The 24,781-nt window shown below is 39.5% G+C and overlaps 1 protein-coding gene across 1 annotated transcript; it reads right to left on the reverse strand.

Moving 5' to 3' along the window:
* Nucleotides 1-7,793: 7,793 nt before the first annotated feature.
* Nucleotides 7,794-23,586, reverse strand: LOC147484771 (uncharacterized). Its single transcript, XM_086579813.1, has 10 exons — nucleotides 22,330-23,586; nucleotides 16,524-16,679; nucleotides 9,964-10,124; nucleotides 9,754-9,868; nucleotides 9,596-9,661; nucleotides 9,406-9,494; nucleotides 9,210-9,300; nucleotides 8,899-9,123; nucleotides 8,664-8,765; nucleotides 7,794-8,543 (listed from the first exon to the last, which is right to left on the reverse strand). The coding sequence occupies exons 1-10, from the start codon at nucleotides 23,584-23,586 to the stop codon at nucleotides 7,998-8,000; spliced, it is 2,808 nt and encodes a 935-aa protein (XP_086435939.1). The 3' UTR covers nucleotides 7,794-7,997.
* Between the last annotated feature and the right edge of the window lie 1,195 nt (nucleotides 23,587-24,781).

The following is a 24,781-nucleotide window of genomic DNA, read 5'->3' on the forward strand; positions in this document are numbered from 1 at the left end:
CCTCAAAGCATAAATAACTAGAAATTATAAACTATCGAACTAACCTAGAAAAATAATTAACGGGAAATCAGAAACCGGATGCAGATGTATTGAACAAATCACAAAGAGTAATTAACGAAACATCAAAAATTGGATGCAACTGTACTTAATTAATCTTAATGAATAACTAACGGAAAATTATAAAGTGGATGCAATTGCACCTAACTAACCTCAAATAATAATTAACGGAAATCGAAACTTAATAAAGCCGCATTGAACTAACCTCAAAGAATAATTAATGAGAAATTGGAAACTAAATGCAACGTCTTGCTACATTGACTAACCTCAAAGAATAATTAATGGAAAATCGAAACTTGATGCAAATGCATTGAACTAATAACCCTAAAACATGTTTGTATTATATGTAGGGAGAATAAATGTCTCGACAAATATAGTTTTGCATTTTAAGTAGTGTTTATCATAATTTTTTTTATTATGATTAAGAATGTCATGCTATTCAAGTAGCTTCAATATTATCTTCGTCATATTGGGCATTATCACAAAACTTCAATCAAACTTCTATTATTAAACCTAACAACAAAAAGAAGTCGATGAGTTTTATCAAGGTTTGGTGCTTTCTTTTTATAGAGAGTGGTGCAAGAAATTTGAATGACTGATTAATATAATTTTCATATCTCATAGCTATGCATAGTTGCTAATATTTTTTACAATAATTTAATATAACGGCACCCGTTCGTAGGACGGGTTCGAAAGCTAGTCTAGTCTAATATTATTCACCTAACTTGATTTCTTGAAACGACATGATTGTTTTCCTAATGCATTCATAGCTTATAGAATTTTGTTGATTGTTCCCATTACTGTCGCGTATGCAGAAATAAGTTTTTTAAAATTAAAACTATTGAAATCATACCTTAGATCGACTATGTCACAAGAAAGTCTAAATGGGCTAGCGTTAATATCTATTGAAAATGAATTTTTAAATAAAATTAACTTTGAAAGCTTCATTGATGATTTTGCAACAAAAAATGCGAGAAGATAAATATTTCGATGATCCAATTTGTGTTGATGGAAAACTGGAAGAGGGCCACATTTCGCCGTTTGCACAGGGCCATTGAAAACTCAGGTACGGCCCTGGATGTATGGTGATAGGAGTAGCATCACTCAAAATATATATCCACCTGACTTTTGATAATGATTAAGAATATCCAAGTTTCCAACCAAGGAGGGTGGAAGGTGAGGCAAATAAAAACATTGTGTCACACAACTCATCTGGAATTACAGCACAGAGTGTGGAGAATATAAGCAACACGCAACTCATCTGGAATTACAGATTTACTGCACAGGGTCCCCACCTAGGAGTTAGTTATTTCGACTCACTAGATGAACAATTACATGAGTTACGTTAGATTTGCATTAAAATACAAGCAGGATGCAGGATGTATCTCAATACAAATCAACCAATACCAGTTAGTAGGGGCGCATTTTTGCTACAATTTCGCAACGCGCAGTTTGCTTAGGAACGAATACAAAAGTGCCACTTGTTCATTCAAAACGGAACCAACAATTTGAATCCGTTTCTGGTGGGACTGGTGATAGTGAAGTCAACAGCACGTTTTACTTTGTCTAGTATACAGTTGTCTGGCTATGTTATAGGATTCATGCCACGGGGCCCCACCATAAAAAGCAAATGTTAGTTTTAATAGGAAATTATTCTAAAAGGGAACAAATGGCTCGTAGGATTTCCCCAAACCCCAAAATTTGTCCCGATCACGAGCTTTATTCCTTAGAGTGTTTTGTGATTTTCCCCAATTTATGATTTTTTTTTCTTTAATTAAAACATGAAGCTATGTATAACAAAAAAAATAATAGTAATACTAATACTAATAATACATTATAACCTCGTTAATTTAATACACAAATATTTAATTATTGCGCTTAATTAATGAAATTTTATGGTCCCGAATCGGCCCAGTAGACTAAATTAATAATTTCGTTAAATTTGTAAGATAATAGATTTCAAAACCCTTTTAGAGTTTAGTGGAGCCTCTTTAATATATACATTGATAAAAAAGAGTCATGTATTAGACGCCACATAAATTAGATTGGGCAGCCTTCAGCCCAACAACGAAGCCCGGCCAATACACCCCCAATACCGGCTACAACCTACTCTAACTGGTCATCTCTCTCGCAATTTCTCATCCAAAACCCAAAACTCCCTCGCAATTTCCACCAATCATTCGTGATTTAATTATTGACCACCAATCACTGTCTTCAGTTTCGAATATCAATTTTTGTGAGTGCATTTTGTTTAATACCTCCTCAAATTCCATCCAGATTGGGCAACCACTCAAACGACCCGAAAGTGTTTCGTTTATGTATACACTCAAACGACCTTGGCGGGTCGTTTTGTATATGACCCAAACGACCCCATGAGATCGTTTGAATGTCTTTGTTTTTTTTTTAATATTCTTTGTACATTAGTTGTAATGAAAGTTAATATAAGATTTTTGAGTTATTTGAATTGTGCATGGAATGATCGTTTTGAGTTAAAAATTCAAGAGTTTTGTCTCAAACGACATCATGAGACCGTATGAGTGTACACTCAAACGACATGGCGGTGACCATTTGAATGTATACTCAAACGATCCGAGGGTTTCGTTTTGGCGAGACCGGTTGAATTGGTTGTTGAGCCTAGGCTTTGATGGCAAACTTGTAATATGACAAACTTGTAAAAAAAAAAAAATTGGGGTGGGGGGGGGGGGGGGTTTGCCCAATCTAATTTGATTAGTGCCCGATTGAATCACCATAAAAAATAGTGTCATTTGGTGAAATTTAAGTCTAGCTGGATCTCATCTCTACACGCTAAGAAGTTCTGGTATGGTATTTTCATATTGTAAGAGGAAATTATTTAACGTCATTGTCGTCTTCAATGCTTCTTTACATGAATCTAACTCCATGGTACAACATCATAGATAATTATTTATAAAATAAAGTTTCAAAATTCATAAAATATTTGGATTAACTATTAATTTATCGATTAATTAATATAATTAGTAACTTACCGATTAAAAAACCCGCTTAATTAAAAAACCTCCCAAACGTAAAAAAATAATAATAATAGTTAAATATGTTCTTTAAGACCATTGAATTTGGATTTGTATCCTCGACATAAGTTAACTAATCAAAAATTGAAATTAGATACCAGTGCAAACTAGCAAAGTTGGTAAAACCTCTAGGTAATGATATTGGAGGTGTGGGGCTTAAACCCCTACCAACATCATTGAGTTATAAATCTCATTTAAAATATGCTTGCCAATAATAAAAAATTTAAATAATTATAAAGGGTGTGTTTGATAATAATGTTTCGCCACGAAGAGTTGCCTTTTAAAATAAAATAAAAATAAAAATAAAAATACCCTCACTATAATAATATTTTTCATGTTTGTGTTCATTCTATGTTTTGCAACAAATATTGTCAAAATTCACCCATTATAAGTGATACTACAAGAAAAAATAATAATAAATAAAAATAGCTAAGTCCCAAAATATTTTAGGCATGTGACTAACCTCAAACTTTGATTCTCGACTTGGGTTAGTGAGTTGGACTAGGACGAAGGTTAGCAGAAGTTGATCATAGGTTGACTAAGGAACCTTTGGATTTGGTTTGACTACTTATTGACTTAGTTTGACCAATTAGAACGAGAGGCTTAAGTATCAACATTTGTTTTTCTACACTTCAGAGGGGGAAGGAGAGGTTGGTGTTGTAGTTTAAAAGTTACCAATATTCTCGAAATATTGACCAAACTTACTTCATTTTTCTAAAAAAAATGACACAGTTTCACTTGTATTTTTGGCATTTTGTACATTATTTTGAATGTAGCGGAATTGCACTTTTACAGATATCCATCAAATGTATATTCAACCAAATAGGCAATATAAAACAATAAACATCCATTTGTGAATTTGGTGACTATTTACCATTTAATAGACATTCATACATAAATAACTCACACAAAAAGTTGATCTGAAATTTAGAATTTTTTACATTTTTAACCTGTCACTTTTACAAAATTCACAAGACCAACACTTCTATCGCTCAAAAAACAAAAGTCGACAAAATATGTCAATATTTTTCAACCTATTATAAAACACGTATAGAAATTCACAATACCAACACTTATACCGCGCTGAAGAAAACCAAAAAACGTTTTGTCATAAACGTGTATAGGTTGGTTGTATTCCTTGCCATTTTTTGTCATATGCACCATGGATTTGAGAAGTCTAATCTACGAGCTATACCATGTTGTTCCTCTATTTGCATGACAGGTGCCTACAAAAGATATACAATTGGTGCTATTAAACTCAAATGAAAGTATGCTGAAATTTAATTTTCTTAAAAAAGAAAAGAAAGAGAAGGTATGATAATAGACAAACAAGAATATATTCGTGTAACTGAAAGGATTGTGTACTAGGAATGTGGGTCATCGCTGGATTAATATTTCCTACTGGAACCTGCAGAATGGTTTAAACAATTTTTTCACTTACAAGAAAATCTAAACTGTTAGTATACCCTTGCCTCAACAAAACATAGTATACCCTGATAACAAAACAAAGTTTGAACATATTCATTAAAACTCACTTTCCCATTTGCCAGAATAGATTTAGGGACCTTTTTTTTTAAACCCCCCAAAAGTGTTTCAGTTTTGGGTTAACCACCCATTTTGAAAATCTCTAGAGTTTGCTTTTGATCTAAGGACAAACCTTCATTTACTCTTCCCCAGTACAGTACGACATTTTCAACAACACAGTGTTGGGAGAGAGAGAGACTGCAAACAAAACCAGCCAACACAAATTTAGTGAAAGAAAGAAAAAAAAAACCTGAAAACCCTTTTGGTTACCGACTAGACTTCTCTGCAAAACCAGATTTTATTATGCTACTGGACAAAGTGATGAACAAGAGAAATAGACACACATCTCTTATTATCAAACTACTGTTGCCATTATATCACAAATAACAAAATTAAACTATCAAACTACTGTTGCCATTCATATGCCTCTTCATGCGTATCAAACTCCATCCCTAAAATAGGAATGCACTGCTCATCATCCCTATAATTCTCATCTCCTACAACAAAATCATTTAAACCACCATTTTCTGTTTCTTGGACTGTTTCATCACCAATATCGATGTGCACTTCATTTCCATGGTTCTCCATCCTACAACCAATTTAAAATGTATTCGGTCTATTCATCAAAGACCTTGTGTGGGATCAAAATAGAATGAACAGAAAAAGGGGGTGGGGGGTGATTGGGGAGCATACCTTGCGTAGGAACTCAATGAGATAAGTGGAACTCAATGAGATGAGTGAGGGAAGAAATAAATACTTGAGTTCTATTATCTTTCCATCTTCAATTTCTAGTTATCATTTTTTTTGGTTTTGGCTTACTTTGGTTTTGTTTTAGTTTTGCTTGTTTTAGTCGTACAGGTAGTGCAATACTATGAATTGAGAAAGTTAGCTTTTGGTTTGGGTTTGGGTAGAGAGAAACGGGGAAATTTTTGGTCCGTAATTATTACCACGTGGAGTTTTTTAACTGGGCCAGAAGCAAACTATGCATAGCAAATATTGCAGCAAAAATGAATCCGGCCCAGTTAGTAGGTCCGTTTGTATTTGTCAAGTGTGTTGCCTTCTGAGTAGTCGGTGTAGCACGCACCCCAATAATCTATACTACTTATCAAGGGAAAGCCTTAAAATGCGGCTATTTACTAATATATCCCCATACTTTTAATACTAAAAATAAAATGTAAAGGGTAAATTAGACATTCCCACTTTAAAATCAGTTACACGCACAAAGAAGCAATCAATGGTAAACAACCCCCCTCCCCCCAAAGAAAAAATCATAAGTCAACAATATCGGCTGAAAGTTAATCTGTTTGTCGATTCACAAGTTTCTGCTTACTGGGTTTGCCAGTGTATTCAATCTTTATCTTTTAACTCTACCGCAGATTTTCTTCGGTGTCTGTGAAAATGATGCTCAACCCTCCCACTAACAAAAGTTAGTAATTGAACATTGATGAAAAGCCAACTAGTCATATTTTAATTGCACATGTAGGGCGTTCAGATTAGATACCAACATCACTAAAACTAGAATGTAATTGTTCGTTAGTTATTGCATATAAGCTTTTGTTTCTTCTGAAGACTTCGAAAAGGGAAGGTTTGGTACATCTGTGATCTGTACATGTGTATCATGAGTTTTGTAGTGAAGCCCACTTTGCAATCAAATGATATCTACGTAGTTGAATGATTCATAGTGTGATTTAAGGAGGCGGGGAAGTTGGACTCCTAATGGAATATGTTCCCTAGTTCCTACTGATACCACATAGATGGAAAAGAGCGGAAGAGAAGTCTCAAAGATTTTTTTATTGGTTATCAAACGTAAAAGTACATTCCTTGAGTCTAAAGTTTTGATGGAAATGGTTTGTCTGATATCGGTTAGATTTTCAAAGATCGTGATCAATTATGTATTTGAATCTTGAGTTGTTAGTTACGTTTTTCTGATCACTAAAACAAGCCTGTAAATTGTCATACTTTTTTTTTTTTTTTGGGTAAGCTCGTTCGATTGTATTAAAAGAGGAAAAAAGAGCAAAAGAATGGTGTGAGTGGATTGGGACAAGTTCACATCTCACTCAGAATCAGCACTAGGTCTTTACAAAGATTCAAAAAAATGCAAAACACTATCTAAATCTATAGTAGGTACTCGCAGGATACTCCCATCTTGTAATCCATGAAGGTCTACCAAGATATGTTCTTCCTATGTTGTCTGTAAGTGTGACTCCCTTTCTGGCAGCGGCAGCAGCAGCAGCATCAGCAGAGAAGTTTGCTTCTCTCCAAATTGAAGTGATGACAAACTTTTGTAGCATATTTTGGACATGTTTCCATCTGTGCATCAAGGCCCATGGCAACCGTGGACGATCCAAAAGCCCTGGACTTTGTTGCTTCAGAGTCTTTTCAACCCAAATGTCGACCATCCCTTAGTGGCTGCCAGTTCAAGGGCTTCAATGATTGCCAAACACTCACCCCGAAGAACTTCGTAGTCACTCCCATGCCCTCGCAAGAAGTTAAGAGAAAATCTCCGCTCGATCTCTCGAAGTAGATCCAATCCCGGCAAGTCCTGGATTACCCCTAGATGCCCCATCAGTGTTGACTTTGATGGTTGGAGCATTTGGTGCAACCCAGTTAACACTCTATTCGGGGAGCAGTTCTTAGTTTCCCTTGAATGCCCCAATCGCTGAGAATTTGAGTGTCTTCTGAGTACATGACAGCCTTGGATAAGTGAGAAGAACAATGAATTTGCCTTCTGACTTGTCTAAGGCATTTTAAGATGTCTGGCTTCTTGTCTTCAAACACAACTATGTTCCTACATTTCCAAATGATGGTCATAGTGCCCACCACTGCCAAGGTCCATAGTTGTTTGATTAGTGGACTTCTGAACTGAGAGAGTTTGATGGCATCATTTAACTTGTTGAAATTTCCTCTCATCTTAAACTTTTGTCTGAGCCAGTTCCATATCTATAATGAGAAAGAACATTCTCATATAAGGTGAGAATTTGTTTCTTCATTATTTTCACAAAGTCGGCAGTAAGAAACTAGCTTGACGCCCCTTCTTTTGACTGCTTCATCAGTTGATATGCCCCTTTGACAAATTCTCCATGCTATAGCTGATATGGCCACGGCACACACACAATAAAACAAGCCTGTAGATGGTCATACGCACACGGCACACACACCAAAACAAAACACTTCAAGATGTTGTTGCATGAGATCTCATATGGCCTATGCCTCTATAAATATGTTTCATGTTGAGGAAAGATGGCAGAGAGTCTGTGGTAACTAACAGAAGGATAGTAATGGAGACACATCCAAAACTGTATTTTCACTATTTTGGTCTCTCCTCGCCTTACATCATTACATGTAAGAAAAAATAATTGGGCAGTAATTTTACAAGCTTACTTGATTTAATAATCTTAATTGGAAATTTGAAGGCTTATCCCTCACACACCCGATTCGGGGTCCAGCTCCAGTTGCCCAATTGCGTGACAACTGCTTTCCTAATTGATAAGATACCATACCTTTCTCTGAAATAAATCTACGAGGAATCAATTCCTGAAGGCTAGTGTATTCTTTGTCCTCACGTTCCCCACCAAACAATTTACGCTTAGAAACCATATAATCCTTGTCTTCCTCTCCATCAAGTGAGTCGGTTTCATAACCCTCAGCAAGTTGAGATTCCTGCGAGTTAAGCTTGTTGCCTTTTTTGGCATAATTGACTGACCCTTTGAGTATATCAACAGCCTCGGGGTCCATTTTTAGTACTTTGGGCTTGCGTAAAAAAGCTTTGGGATTTGCTCTTGCCCGGGTTACTTTTTTGGGCTTTGCTCTTGCCTGTTCGGTCTTTATATTACGGGCACTGATATCCTCTGCCTCCAAAACTGTCTCACCAGCATTTTTGCTTGATCTTTCTTGATCCTCATTACTGGGACTTATCTGAGTAACACGAAAGAGAAAAGTTTGCATCAATGCTGTACTTTACTACACTTCATTTTTGCCATACAGAATTTACTGTCTGATCTATAAATTGTAGAAACAAACTTCACGTTTCCTTACCCTGACATCAGTGAGATCAACATTGTGTTCCTTCAAAAAAGTAATGAATTCTTGAAAGTTTTGTTCTGTTGGGCGATAATGTCCACTGTGAGGCCAGACTGCCTGTTTCAATTAAGGAAACAAAGAATATATATATATATTTAACAGTCTACAACGTGCACAGTAAAGCTGCTAAGGCAATTAGCATATGATAATGAAGAGTTTAATCAAAACACATTTGAGTTTTATTATATACCTTTAAGACACCATTTTCAACTACCAATTTCCCAGCTGCTGATGTTGCTCCTCCAGCTAAAAAACTTGAATGTTGAAAAATACCTTTTCTCTTCCGCCCAACATACAAAGTTTTGGATGTGCTGAGAACAAACATCCATTTGGCATCCATAGTGTCAAGTGGTTCTCCGCCTTGCTTGTAGAATTTTCCATCTTCAACTGTAACTTCATAAGCTTTCCTTTCTATCTGCAAGATGCACCAAATTTAAAATAAGTATGCATTCCTTCACTTTGAGAAACGAAAGAGTGCTTACTGAATCATATAAGACTCACCGGGTCAAGATACTTAATGCATTGTTCTATGAGCCTTGATCGAGGACATTCATCAACAAGATTGACTTCCTTCCCATCTCCAATATCTAACCTGAACTTATCATATAGCAAGTATGAAAGTGACCTTGCTGCAAATAAAGGGACCTTGCTGCAAATCTATTTCTTACATTGATATGAAAGTGGTTATTAAACTTACCAATAAAAGAAGGGCTGTTGACTCTCAGAACGAAGCCAAGTAGCATAATAGTATTGAAGATTATGTCCGTAACGATGCCGTGGATCAATCTGTTAACAACAACAACAACAACAATAGACTCTAAAATCAACCCATGAACAACAATATAAATAAGTAAAACAGAACATCCGTCCATGAAACTGAAACTTACAGCCTCAAGCCAATGTTGTAGAGCAAGTTTTTGAGCTTTTTCATCCTTTGATAAGCCTATACCGACCTGCAATAAAAATAAACGATTCAGGATGTTGGACATGTTGAATATAGCAAATTATATTAGCAGAAGCCATACAAATTTGCTTAGAGGTTTACCCGAGACGCTCTGGTTCTTGCCCTCGACCAACGAGAAACAGAAGTTTCAGTGTTTTCAATGTCAAAGAAAGATAGAGAACTCCTTTTCAGTTCAGCACAGTCCAACAATTTTGACCTATGACATACAAAACTGCTCATTAAAATTTCAATAAACAAGGAAAGTAATGTATACAAATGCTAAACAAGTGGTGAGATTGTGAGAATACACACCACTGTTGCTCCACAAGAACTGCAAAGTCCGCTAGCTTCCTTCTGGTTCTGAAGCTTTTGTAAACTTTCTGCAATAGAAGTGCAGCTTCATATTCCACCTTCAAGGATCCTTCGGATGATGGAGTTGGTACTAATTTTAAAGCCTGCCCATGTTGAGAACTCTGCTTAAACAGAGAAGAGACATATTAAAAAAGGTAAAAAGTATCCAAATCACTTGAACTAGAATAATTAAGGTAACCATACATATCCATTCTCTCACTTGTGAAAATGATAACCATACATAGTATTAGGTTCAGATCATGTCAGTCGACTATAAATTCCCCTTGCCTTCTGGCACTAATGACTGCTAGGTGTTTGGGTACAAACTCACCCGAACACACTAACGATTTTGTTAGGGAGATTGTTGTAGAATTGTTGAGACTGTACCTTCAATGGCTGCCTACGTATCCAAATCGTTCTCTGGAATCAAGTCTCTCAAATGAACGTAGTTCTTTGTTTGAAATGATTGTTGGGTATTTATAAGAATCTTATTGCTTAAAATACCCTTTCCTTATTTGATGAAATATTTCCCTCTTTGTATGAAATCTTTCCCAAAACTTTATATGGAAAAAATCCCTTGACATATCTCCGGACCTGCTATATATAACTTGGGTGTCATATTAGTGGGTAGTGTCATTGCTCCAATAAGGGGCATGCCCGAATGCCACACTAGTAGACAAAGCGGACCGCCACAAGCGGGGCAAGCAAGCACGCCTCATTAGCGGGCGGCTCTTATAGTAGTACCCAATGATAGTCGTTCGTAGGGGTACGAGTACACTGGTACATACACCGCCCCCTCTTCGTCGGATGGAATTCGTTCCTTGCGGCGAAGAATAAACGTAATATTACTGCAAAAGAATGGAACAGTGTGATTGAAATATCTGCGGTGCAAGTGCATGACAAAGTTTATAGTAGCAACCGCCTGTTTGACATGACATCTGTTAATGCTAGTGTTGGTATTGATGCCAAAAAAGTCGTGGAGTGGGCAAGCAACCACGCCTCATTAGTGGGCAAGCAAGCACGCCTCATGACAATGGTGGTCGTTCGTAGGGGTACGACTTTTTGGTGCATGGAGAGAGGTGTTGAAAATGCAAACTCCATGACTTTTTGGTGCATGGAGAGAGGTGTTGAAAACGCAAACTCCATGACTTTTTGGTGCATGGAGAGAGGTGTTGAAAAACGTAAACCCCATAACTTTTGGTGCGTGGAGAGGTGTTGAAACGTAAACTCCACGACTTTTCTGCGTATGGGGCAAGATGTTGCATACGCAAAACCCCACGACTTCTTGATGCGTGGAGTAAGGTGTTGCAGACGCAAACTTCACGGCTTTTTTATGCGTGGAGTAAGGTTTTGCAAACGCAAAACTCCACGACTTTTTGATACGTGGAGTAAGGTTTTGCAAACGCAACCTCCACGACTTTTTGATGCGTTGAGTAAGGTTTTGCAAACGCAAACTCCACGACTTTTTGATGCGTGGAGTAAGGTTTTGCAAACGCGAACTCTACGACTTTTTGATGCGTGGAGTAAGGTTTTGCAAACGCAAACTCCATGACTTTTTGATGCGTGGAGTAGGGTTTTGCAAACGCAAAACTCCACGACTTTTTGATGCGTGGAGTAAGGTTTTGCAAACGCAAACTCCATGACTTTTTGATGCGTGAAGAGAGGTGTCGAAAACGCAAACTCCACGACTTTTGGGTGCATGGAGAGAGGTATTGCAAACGCAAACTCCACGACTTTTGGGTGCATGGAGAGAGGTATTGCAAACGCAAACTCCATGACTTTTGAATTTGTATATGTTATATTTTTACGCCCGTCATTGCTAAACTTTGAAAGAGCTCACCCGCCCGTCATTGCTAAACTTTGCTTCACAGTCTTTGAAAGTAAAAACTCGTCTAACTGTCCATTTTCAACTAGCTTCTGTATCTTTCCCCTGAGGGATCTGCAATCTTCAGTTTTATTTAAGAACGACTTCTTGACCAGTCTTTGTAGGGTTCTTTAATGTTTTACGCCAGATTATACAACTTCTTGACGTCGATTTCTTACGGTCGCCCCCAGTTCTGCATTTTGTATGCAAGATCCTTCCATTGAGTTTCCACCACACTCGCATTGCTCATTGTTTTCTTGATAATGTTTGATTGTTGGTCTGTGAATGTAGCAGACGAGCAATACTTTCTTGACGTACTTCATCTACATTGGCTTTCGAATGAGCTAGTAATTCGTCATTAAGGCCATCGTCTAAGGCAGCAGTGCGGGTTGTCCCAACAAAAACTTCGATAGGTAATACGGCTTCTGCTCCAAAAGCCAAGTTAAATGGTGATAGTCCTGTTTAGCGCTTTGGAGTGGTTTTATATGTCCATAGAACGGCTGGTAGCTCTCTTATTCCGCTTTCCTTTAGCTTGCTCGAGTCGACATTTGAGGATTGCTAAGATTGACTTGTTTGTCACCTCGGCTTCCCCGTTCGTTTGAGGGTGATAGGATGTTGAAAAATTGTGTTGAATATGGAGACTAACACAGAACTTGTGTATTTCTTCTGCATCAAACTGCTTTCCATTATCTGATATTAACTCGGCAGGGACACCAAAATGTCACACTATATCCTTCTATAGGAACCGCTTCACGTCGTACTCTTGTATGTGCACTGAGGGTTATACCTCTGCCCACTTGGTAAAGTAATCAGTGGCAACCAACAAAAAACGGACATTCCCTGAAGCTCTAGGGAAAGGCCCAATGATGTCTAAACCCCATTTTGCGAACTGCCAAGGTGAGAAAATTAGACGCAGTTCATTTGCTGGAACTTGCCCAAACATAGATAACTTTCTTTACTGAATCCGCTAAGTCCAAAGTTGTGCGCATGACGTAAAGGACGGCTTCATATTCTGCTACATTGTCAGAGGCCTTAGAACGAACTGAGCTCTCAATAGTCGACTTATCTAGCTTGATAAAAAACACATCCTAATCCAAAGCCAATTTTGTTATGTGAGACATCTGTGTAAACAATCCATGAATCGGATGAAGAGTCAGTATGCTTTGGCGGGGATTCCTCGCCCCCAACTGTGGCCGATTCACTAGAGATACCTTCGTCTTAGTTGATTTCGGGGATGAAATCGTTGATAGGGAAATCTGTCATTAGGGATGCAAGTGCATGACCCTTTTTTGAAATGTGAGGTTCGAAGGTAATGCTATAAGTACTCAAGTAGATGTCCCATTCCGTGAGTTTGCTTGATTCCTGAGCACTTCGAAAAACTTTGCGAAGAGGATACTCCATATATACTTTAACCAGTCTTTCATGGAAGTATGGCTTAAGGCGCCTGGCAGCATGAACTAATGCTAGAGTGATTTATTATTTTTATTTTTATTTTTTTCCTCAAATATCTGGTTTCCGCCCCCGTTAGTGTCTTACTAATGAAGAAGATCGAACGACCGTCTTCTCCATCGACGAATAATATTACATTTACTGCAGTATCTGTAGCGACAAAGTAAGCTCCAATAGGTTGCCTTGTAGCTGGGCTGGCCAAGATTAGTGGTGAGACCAGGTATTTCTTGAATATCTGGTTTGAATCTTTCTTGATGTTCTGCATTTTGTATCTTCAGAGAAAATCATCCAATGACATCTTCATTTACTGCAAGGTCTTTTCATCGTGTTTCAGCAACACCCGCATTGCTTATTGTTTTCTTGATAATGTCTTTGATTTGCTATTTTGTGAATGGTGCGCCTGCGACTTCTTGATTTTCAATTTTAGGGGTAACTTCGCTATGCTGCATCTCATGGTGTGGTTGCCCCCAGTTGTTGCGTACTTCCAAATTTTGTTGGTTTCTTGGACTGCGAGACTTGTACCGATAATACAAAAGCTAAACCGCCGAATCAGGCGTAGTTTCTTCAAGTGGCCGCGATTCAGGGTGATCTTTGTTAAACCTTCTATAGCAGTTTGCTGTATTTAAACCATGTCTTAGATCGTGTTGCAATTCGTGCCTGAGGTCATGACCTTGTCGTCCGGCATCGCCTCTTATGGTTGATGTTGTCCATCTTTCTAATCTTCTTGACATGTTGCGATTAACGCGTGATGATTTTGGAATCTCGTGGGAGGTATGATGTCTTCTTGACAACGTGTTTTGTTGTTCTTTATGCCTTGTGTTATGACCCTTGCTACACCCATTGTCCTTGTTATTTCAAGATCTATATTGCCTCCTCGAATGGGATGAACGTATGCTTAACCTTGAGTGATTTGGATGATTTTCAGGGATAAGTTCTAATGGACGGAATCTGCCATTATTATCCTGTATTCGGTTGAATACATTTCGATTTTCACTCTATTTGGGGGCTCTTGCCGTTGTGGAAAAAGTAGCATCAGTGTCATCCATTTGTATTTGCTTCCCTTTGTCCAGTTGCTTCTGAAAGTAGTTGTTGACTTGTTGTGTTCATTTTCTCTTCTGAGCCTTTGACGCATCATTTCTAATGTAATGTCTTCATCTTCTGTCTCCATATTTTCTGGATCTACTTAGTTTGCATTTGTAGCATCTAGATCTTGAAGATGAGTTGTTGCAGCCTTCGGTCGTATACGTCTAGATCTGGGTTGTCGTGGTACTTGGAGATGTGAATGTATGTCGAGCTTGCAGATCTAGTGCGGCTAGTTGATCCATCGCGGCCTGATTAATCGGAACTTCAGGATTTGGTAAGTTGTTTTCTTCTTCTTGTCGCTAGTGCTGCCCAGAAGTGTTACTCATTAGTGCTGCCCACTTTTGGTGCTCAAAAGTGTTGCTCACTAGTGATGCCCAGGAGTGTTGCTCATTAGTGTTGCCCACTTTTAGTGCCCAGAAGTATTGCTCACTAGTGCTTCCCACTTTTAGTTAGAACCAGAAATGTTGCTCGTTGGTGCTGCCCACTTTTAGTGCCTACAAAATGGTGTCGTCTTCCTCCATTCTTGTTATTTGTTGTCTTGTATTCAATCCATACGTTATAGTTTACATTAAATCTGATAGTTGAAATTTGAATGTTTGTTTAACTTCTTCATTCCGCTTTTCGCCATGGTTGACTTCGGCATTCTTCTTTGTAAGGGTGTGAAATCTGATAACATCTTGGAGCACTTGTGGAAATTCTCTTGTGTTTTTGCCATTGTTGATAGTTGTACTAGCCTCCTTTTGTTTAGTTGCTTCTACAAGTTGTCGTTAAGTTTCTTTGTTTTTCTGAACCTTTGATGCAGCACTTCCAGGGTCAGGCTTTTAACATCTGTCTCCATATTTTTTAAATCTGCATCTCGTGAAATTGTGCCATTATGAGGAGAAGATACTGGCTAGTGAGACCGTAGAAGTTTAGATTTGGGCTTTTGTGGTATTTGAAGCTGCAAAGGTGAAGCCTTTTTGGTATGGTGAAACTTGATTATTTGGATCTTCAAGATTTGCTCGGTTGTTTCCATTCGATTTGTTGTGTTCTTGCTTGATTGTTTACTTGAGATCTTGTAGTTGTCGCCATTAATGGAGCTTGAAGAAAAATGTGGAAGAGGGGCCGTTGATAAGAACCCAGAGACGGCCAATTATGTTTGGGTACAAACTCACCCAAACACACTAACGATTTTGTTAGGAGATTGTTGTAGAATTGTTGAGATCTGCACCTTCAATGGCTGCCTTCATGATCCAAATCGTTCTCCGGAATCAAGTCTCTCAAATGAACGTAGTTCTTTGTTTGAAATGATTGTTGGGTATTTATAAGAATCTTATTGCTTAAAATACCCTTTCCTTATTTGATGAAATATTTCCCTCTTTGTATGAAATCTTTCCCAAAACTTCATATGGAAAAAATCCCTTGACATATCTCCGGACCTGCTATATATAACTTGGGTGTCATATTAGTGGGTAGTGTCATTGCTCCAATAAGGGGCATGCCCGAATGCCACACTAGTAGACAAGCGGGACTGTCACAGTAGCGGGCAAGCAAGCACGCCTCATTAGCGGGCGGCTCTTATAGTAGTACCCAATGATAGTCGTTCGTAGGGGTACGAGTACACTGGTACATACACTAGGCACGCTCATAAAAATCAGGGGCATATGGCACACCCATGTTTTGACACTTAACATTTTCGCCCTTTGAATTCCAATAATACCAAATTTCTTTTAACCAGGCCCGTAGAGAAGATATTACAATACTTAAAAGTTTTAGCAAAAATGAAATTACAATTTCCCCTTCTCACATTAAGACAATGCATTATTTGAGGAAAAAAAAACCAACCAACCACCACTTATCCATAGTCCAAACCATCTCCTCAGGGGAAGGATATAAACAATCCTTTAGAACCACTCCCATAGTCCCATGTACACTCCCGTGTAAAAGGTCTACCTACCACATGAGTTAAGGGTAAAGATGATTCAGGAAGAAAAGGTGTATGAATTTAATAAGTTGTAGAGATTAGTATTCTGATAGCTTTTTCACAGGGTTCGGGGCTCAAATATATATAGGAATAATCTCACACTGTACATTAAATAATAGCAAATGATGTAGAAGGGATAAGCGTTGAGTTAGATGAACGTACTCTTCCACGTGCAGAAAGATCGCGTATGTCGTAGCTAGACTGAGCTGACTCAATACCAACATATGATGATTGAGTCGACGGGATCTCAGACAGCTGAGTTTTCTTTTTCTCTCGTTCTTCTTTTTCAAGAAATCCTAAACTTCTGACCCCAAGAAAATGTGTTGGGGATTACACCAATACCAATCGGTTCCCCCACTACACAGATAACTTGTATGAACACACTTCAACTCCAGATAAATCTCAAATATCACAAACTACCTATACTAACATGCCCAACTCGCTAAACAACTATTAACAACAGATATAATAATGTAAAAGCGGTAAAAGCAAAACCACAACACAAAGATTTACCGTGGTTCGCCAATGATGCCTACTTCCACAAGAGCCGGTTCTTAATAAAATGGGAAGGAAGATTACAATCTCTCCTTACAAGCTCACCTTACTAGATCACTCTTATCTCTTTACAGGGTTATCTCTGTAAATGTTCTCTCTCTTTGTTTTAGTCTGGATTCCAATCCTTCTGACTTGTTAGGTTCTGTTGGTTGGTTTTCCAAAACCTTGATTTTTGGTTTTATCTCCAAAAACCAAATTTCGCGGGTACTGTAGCAAGGCCCACAAAAATTATGCTCGAAGCGCCTGGGCTCTGGCCAGAGCCGAAGTCGCTACCAAGACTGGAACGAAGCCGAAGCGGCCACTTTTGGCGCTGGTCGCCTTAATATGTTATCGGAACTCGAGGCGAAGTCGCGCTTCTATCTGGCGCTCGACTTAGGCGATGCCGAATTTGCCCGTTTGTCGGCTCCGGTTTCTCTCCTCATGTGAGGGATAACTCCAACAATCTCCCCTCAACGAGCGGTGGGGGGGATACCTCCATGCAATTGCCAAATCAACAGAGGAGTGTCGGTGCCATTCCCAAGAATAGCACAACAAACATCAAACTTACCTTTCGGTAAGACTTTGGTCATCATATCCGACCCGCTCTTGTCGGTATGGATCTTCTCGATACACAAATGCTTGTCCTCGAAAGTACTTCTCTAATCCAATGATAACGCAGCGTGTATGTGCTTGGATCTAGAATGAAAACTTCGGATTCTTGCTCAAGTGGATGGCGCCCGACCGGTATCACATAACTACAAACCGTTTCGCTTTTAGCCCTAGTTCGTCGAAGAACCTCTTCATCCATAGCAACTCTTTGCAACACTCGATGGCTGCAATATACTCGGCTTCAGAAGTGGAGAGGGCAACACACTTTTGCAACTTAGATTGCCAAGAAACCGCCCCCGCAAAAGTAACCCGGATAACCGGAGGTGGACTTCATCGAGTCAACATCACCGCCATGTCCGTCGATCGTAGTAGCGCTTCAAGGGCTTACTTCCACCAAAGCACAAACATGATTTGGAAGTGCCTTTGAGATATCTCAATATCCACTTAACACCTTCCCAATGTTCTTTACCCGATTTGATTGTAAATCGCTTACAACCCCAACGGCGAAAAGCAATATCCGGTCTAGTACACACCATGGCATACATCAAACGCCCATCTGCGGATGCATAAGGAATCTTTTTCCATCCGACTCTGCTCATGCTCACCCTTAGGACACATCTCTTTGGTCATGCGGGCCCGCCACCAAGCGGACGGTGGCCGACTTTATCCATGTTGAATCTCTTCAACACCTTCTCAATGTAGCTTTCTTGAAAGCCACAACTTCCCTCTTTTTCACATCACGAAGCGATCCGCGATCCCAAGTATCCGCTTTGCTTGACCCAAATCCTTCATCTCAAAGGACTTACTCAAGTCTTTCTTCAACTTGGATATCTTGTTGATGTTTGGGCCAACTATCAACATATCATCCACATACAATGAATAGCACTATGAAATCCCCATCCGAAATCTCTCAACAAACGCGACAATGATCGGAAGCGGACTTCTTGTATCCTTGCTTCGCCATAAAGGAGTCAAACTTTATGTACCAATTGTCTCGGTGCTTGCTTCAACCCATACAAGCTCTTTATCGGCTTGCATACTAGGTGCTCCTTGCCTTTGACCTCAAACCCTCCTCGGTTGGTCCATGTAGACATCTTCTTCAAGGTCTCCATGAAGAAAAGCTGTCTTAACATCTAGTCCGCTTTCAACCTCTAGGTTCATACTTGCGGCCATACCCAATACCACCCGGATAGAAGTCATCTTCACTACTGAGGAGAAAATCTCATCAAAGTCAATTCCATTCCTTTGACCGAATCTATTCACAACAAGGCGAGCTTTGTGCCTTGGGGTGAGGATTGTTCTCCTCATGCTTGACTTTGTATATCCACTTATTCTTGAGAACTTTTCTCCCCGTGGGTTTCTCAACTAACTTCATAAGTGTGATTCTTATGCAAAGAATCCATCTCGTCATGCATGGCCTTCAACCACTTTTCTTTGTCTCGTACCTTCAAGTGCCTCTTGATAGTACATAGGTTCTCCACCATCCGATAGTAGCGCGTCGCATCGTATGTGGTGGATACCGGTTGAAGCTAGTCTCCTTCTCCGGACCTCCTTGCCCCATCTGGCGGGTGCCTCGGAGAGGTTGCACTTCGCTTGCTCGGGTGGTGGTTCATGCATCTCATCCGCATCTTCTATACCAATAGGTTCTATCCCATCATGAGCAATAGATTCTCATCATGAGCTTCAAACTCATGGTTCTCTCGCATTCTCAATGCCTTACTCGTGACGCTCCACGAGGGAACTTCCGTTTCAATCAACAAGATCATTGGTGAAAGCCTCAGTAGCTTCTCCCTCCTCAAAGTCTGCTATGGTTTGGTCTTCTAAGAACACAACATCTCGACTTCGATTACCTTCTTGTTAATCGGATCATAGAGTTTGTAACCAAACTTTTCATCTCCATAACCCGGAAAAATGCACCGCTTGGCTTTGTCATCAAGCTTGATCTCTCATCCTTCTAATATGCACAAATGCCCCGCACCCAAATACCCTCAAGTATCCATAATCAACATCTCTGCCGACCATACTCTCTCGGATAATCACTATTCGAGGCTTTCTTGACAACGGGTTGATCACATGCACGGCAGACGCATTGCTTCTACCCAAGAGTTTCAGGTAGCTTAGAGTGAGATAGCATGCATCTTATCCTCTCTACAATGGTACGGTTCATTCTCTCTCGCTATTCCATTCTCATTCGCGTGTGTCTTGGGACGGTCCGCTCATGACAGAATCCCATGACTCTGGCAATACTCTTCAAATGGCCCAATGTACTCACCCCCATTATCTGAGCGAATACACTTCAACAATTTCCCAGTCTCTCTTTCCACCATGCTGTGGAATTTCTCAAACACACCAAGTACTTCATCCTTGGTCTTCAGACTATAGGCCCATATCTTTCTTGACGCATCATCAATGAATGTCAAGAAGTATGAAGCTCCCTGGTGGGACTTCACTCTCATAGGACCACATAAGTCTCAGATGCACTAGCTCGAGGACGTTGTCCTTTCGTGAGACGGGAATCTTTGGAAAGACACCCTGTGTTGCTTTCCTACCAAACGGTGAGTACATGTATTTAAATTTGTACCTTTAATGTCCGGCATGGCCTTTTGCTTAGCAAGAACTTCCATCCCTTTTATGCCCATGTGACCGCGCCTCTTGTGCCACGATTCGGATGAAGCTTCTTCTTCCACCGCGCGTTAAACTCGCTTTACACAAACTAGCCTGTGACCCGCTACCAAACGAAGTTTACAAAGCCATCGCCATCTAATTTCCCAAATTTAAATTAGGCTTAACCGTATGTCAGGGACATGTCTTACATCCTTGAGTGTCAAGGTGTAGCCGACATTGGTTTGTACATGAACATCTCCAATGCCTATAATCTTCGAGACACCACTGTTACCCATCCTCACTTCACCATATTCACCACAGCTGTAGGTAGTGAAGAATCCCCTGTGCGGTGTGACGTGATAGGATGCTCCTCAGATCTATCACCCACTCACAGATCGACATGAGGTACTAAAGACAAAGACACACCACAACCGACACAATTCCCACTAGGTCGCCGACTAGTGCGGTAGTATCTCCGCCAGTTTCCGTTCCTCGCGCACCATGTCTTCATGTACACGCTTATTCTTCTCATCCCTCTTCGTTCTCGCGACTCATATCTGAAGTGGCCTTTGGTGGCACAATAGTAACATTGCCTCTCCGCTTTAGGAGTTCTAGCTTCACCCCTAGATTTACTTCGTCATCACCTCTAGAACGAGATGGTTTTCGCCTTCGACCTCTCCCCGTTTCTCTGTGAAAAGGACCTCCGAAAGTTAGAAGAGCCGCTTCTTGCACTCCTTCTAGTCTCCTCATTCAACAAAGACGTGGTAGCCATCTCCATGGTAACAATTCCATCCTTGGCGCTCCATGTAGAAACCGCTAATGTCTCCCAACTTTCGGGTAGAGCCCTAATAGAAACAAAGCCTCAACTTCGTCTCCCAAATTGATCTTCATCAAATGCATCCGATTGATGATATTCTCAGACTTCATTAAGATGCTCGGACATTGAAGAACCTTCTTGATACTTCGCGGTTCCGCAAACTTCTTAACGACTAGCACTTTGTTTCCACCCGACTTCCTCTCATAAAGGTCTTCGAAGTTTCTTCCATAGATCGGGGTCAGTCTCTTAGGCCACATGGTGAAAGACACCGCTCGCCAATCCATCGTCGAATGTATCCAATCGCTTTTTACACAAGCTTTTTCCACTCAAATTCATCGGTCTTTTTCTCGGTTTTACTCCCTCATTCTCAATGGGAAGTGCCAAGTCCTTGCAAATATAGCAAGTCTTCCATCTTGGCTTTCCGGATGGTGTAGTTCTTCCTATTCGGACTCATCATGCGGTGTTCACGGAATGGTCCATCTCTACAAGTTATTTAACCTCAAATCTTCTCTCGGGAATTTCACAAACACCTTCCCGACCAAGATTCAATAACACCCTAGGCTATTCTAACCAAGGCTCTGATACCACTTGTTGGGGATTACACCAATACCAATCGGTTCCCCACTACACAGATAACTTGTATGAACACACTTCAACTCCAGATAAATCTCAAATATCACAAACTACCTATACTAACATGCCCAACTCGCTAAACAACTATTAACAAATGGATAATAATGTAAAGCAGTAAAAGCAAACCACAACACAAAGATTTACCGTGGTTCGGCCAATGATGCCTACTTCCACAAGAGCCAGTTCTTAATAAAATGGGAAGGAAGATTACAATCTCTCCTTACAGTCTCTCACCTTACTAGATCACTCTTATCTCTTTACAGGGTTATCTCTGTAAAGGTTCTCTCTCTTTGTTTTAGTCTGGATTCCAATCCTTCTGACTTGTTAGGTTCTGTTGGTTGGTTTTCCAAAACCTTGATTTTTGGTTTTATCTCCAAAAACCAAATTTCGCGGTATCTTGTAAGCAAGGCCCACAAAATTATGCCCTCGAGCGAGTCGCTACTGAAGACTGGAAGCCGAAAGCAGCCCTATGTTATGGAACTCGAAGCGAAGTCGAGCTTCTATCTGAGCGCTGGCGCTATCGACTTATCGCGATGCGAATTAAGCCCGTTTACGTCCGACTCCGGTTTCTCTCCTCATGTGAGGGATAACTCCAACAAAATGTTGGTAATCAATCCATATATGGCGAATAAGTTCAACCTTGCCGCATTGATGTCCTTCTTCCTTGAGGCATCATTCTTTTAGTAATGGACAGTCTATGATAACAAGGTAATGTAGCGAATTTGGTAGTCCATCCTTTGGGTATGATTTAAGTAATGGACAGAGTCTAACCTCTAATGTTTGAAGTGAATTGAGGAGTGAAAGTTGTGGAAGAGCTACAAGCTCAGAACAACCAAATATATTGAGCTTTTGTAAGTGAGGGAAGTCACCTTCCACCATTCCAGTCCAAGTCTTCAACTTTGGCAGTCCATTAAGTGTGAGGCTCTCCAACTTGGGAAATGCCTTAAACGCGTCATCAGCACTTAAATCCTCATAAGGCGTTCCAAGATCAAGCTTCCGTAAGTATTCCATACTTTCTAATTCCAAGTCTCTGCCACAAAAGCGATGATCAATGATCTCAACTTCATGCATTTCGCTTATGGAGATAGACTTAAGGAAAGGCAGCTTCCCTAATGGTGAAAGGAGACCACACTTTCTGCAATCATGGAGAGTAATTGAGAAAAGTTTGGAGAAATTGGGGTCCCCGATCCAACTAGGAAACTTGGCATCACCGTAGCCTACTATCTGCAACTCTTTGAGTTTTGTATGAGGTTGGAGACTCTGAAGGATCTCAAATCCATCTTGTAACTCAGTCCACTGCAACTCCAACTTGTTCAGATAGTATTTTCGACCCAAATCCGCTTTCTTAGCCTCCTCCGAGCAAGATACATTCTCAAGCCTTAAAATGTGAAAATCTCCATGAAGGTTCACCATATGCTCTAATTCTGTCAAGTGGCACCCATTCTCCTTACCAACAACAAAAGCAAGCAATGTTTGTAACTCAGTCAAATCCCCGAGTCCCGGTGGCATTGAAACCAATAGACGTGCTACATCGACATCCAGATGTCGTAGGTTTGACAACTTCCGCATGCCTTTCGGTAAATCAACAAGCTTGAAGCAACCTTTGAGTTTCAAAGTTTGCAATTCGTGAAGGCTACACAGTGACTTTGGCAATGTTGTTACTGGAGTCCCCGAGAGATTAAGATATCTCAAACCTTTCAAATTCCTTACCGAGCTCGGCAGCTCCATGATGCTTGTGTGACTAAAATCAAGAATCCTTAACAATCGTAATTTTAGAAAAAGATCTTGAGGGAGTTTGTCAAAGTGGAATATCATTAGAGTGCATAGATTTGTAGCTTGGTACAAATCATTAAGAGTCAACGGATCAATACTATCGCGACACGAAGAATGGAGAGTTTTCTCAGAAATATAAGAATTTTCATCGCCAACTCTAAAGTACTCATCCTCATGCCGATCAGAGAAGAAATAAACAACGGATTCATTCAGTTTGTACTTTGGTCCACCATTCACGTACTGAAAAACAGTCATTCTTCGAAACGTCTCAAATAAGACAGCAGCAGTGATTTCAAGTTTTTGATGGGTCTCGTTCTCGAGTGGAATAAAGCCTTGAGCTATCTATAGCTGGATTATTTCATCCATGCAGAATTCATAATCTTTTGGAAACAAGTAGCAAAACTGAAAACACATCCTCGTACATTTCTCATTAATAAATTTCTTATCTAAAAGGTTTGCTTCCCACATGCTTTTAAACATGTCCCAACTACTATTGTACTCACCAGAATCTGGGTTAGCCTCCCCTGCCCTTGTTATGCCTGCCATATCAGTTTCGGTCAAGGAAGGCACTGTTTATTTTCCCTCAAGTCGATGGAAATCTGGGTTTGGGACGTATGGTCTGAATTCTGGCTTTTTTTAGCAATTATTTAAGTTTGGACTTTGGAGGACAGTGACACCTTTCTTTCCTCTAAGTTTTACGAAAGGAAAAGAGTTTAAAATTGACTAACCACTCATTTTACCGTGGAGAGCCAACTAGCAGTCTAGCTCTAGCACTATCCTAGCTAAAACTTAGTGCCCTAAACCCGAATTTATCAAACAAAAAATAAAATAACAATGACAAAAAATTAATTATTTGTCATTCAGACAGGTATTGTGGTGGGCAGTAAGTATTTATAAAACTGGTTATCAATAAAATTTTCACTTATCAAAAAAAAATTAATTAAATCTTTTCAATGGTTGACAGAAAATGTGGAAAAAAATGCCTTTTTTTCTTGAGTTTGAAATCTTATAGCCATTTAGTGAATTAAAGAAATGTGAAAAATTAAAAAACAATAGGCATTCTTAGAATTTGAATTTTTAGATCCATTTGGTGAATTCAAGAAAGTTGCAAAATGGAAAACAAATTCTTTAGGTATCTGTCAAATAGGGAAAGCAACTTCTGAAGAAAAAAAAAAAAAAAATGTTTTCTTCCTCTATTGTTTTGACCAAAGTTTGTAAACTTTTTCCAACAAAAATAGAAAACAACCAGCACAATCCACAAATCAATTGATTTCACCTCAAGATAATCTCAAGTTTTTAATTTCATTCTCATTGATGTATAGTAGTTGATGACATGTCATCTAGCATTAGACGCGATATAAAAGTTTGATGGAACATAAAAGAAATTAATTTTAATTGATACTGATGAATAATTACAGTTTTCATCATAGAAACTAAGGTACCCTGGAAG

This window comes from Coptis chinensis, chromosome 8 (genome assembly GCF_015680905.1).
Source record: "Coptis chinensis isolate HL-2020 chromosome 8, ASM1568090v1, whole genome shotgun sequence".
Classification (NCBI taxonomy): Eukaryota; Viridiplantae; Streptophyta; class Magnoliopsida; order Ranunculales; family Ranunculaceae; genus Coptis; species Coptis chinensis.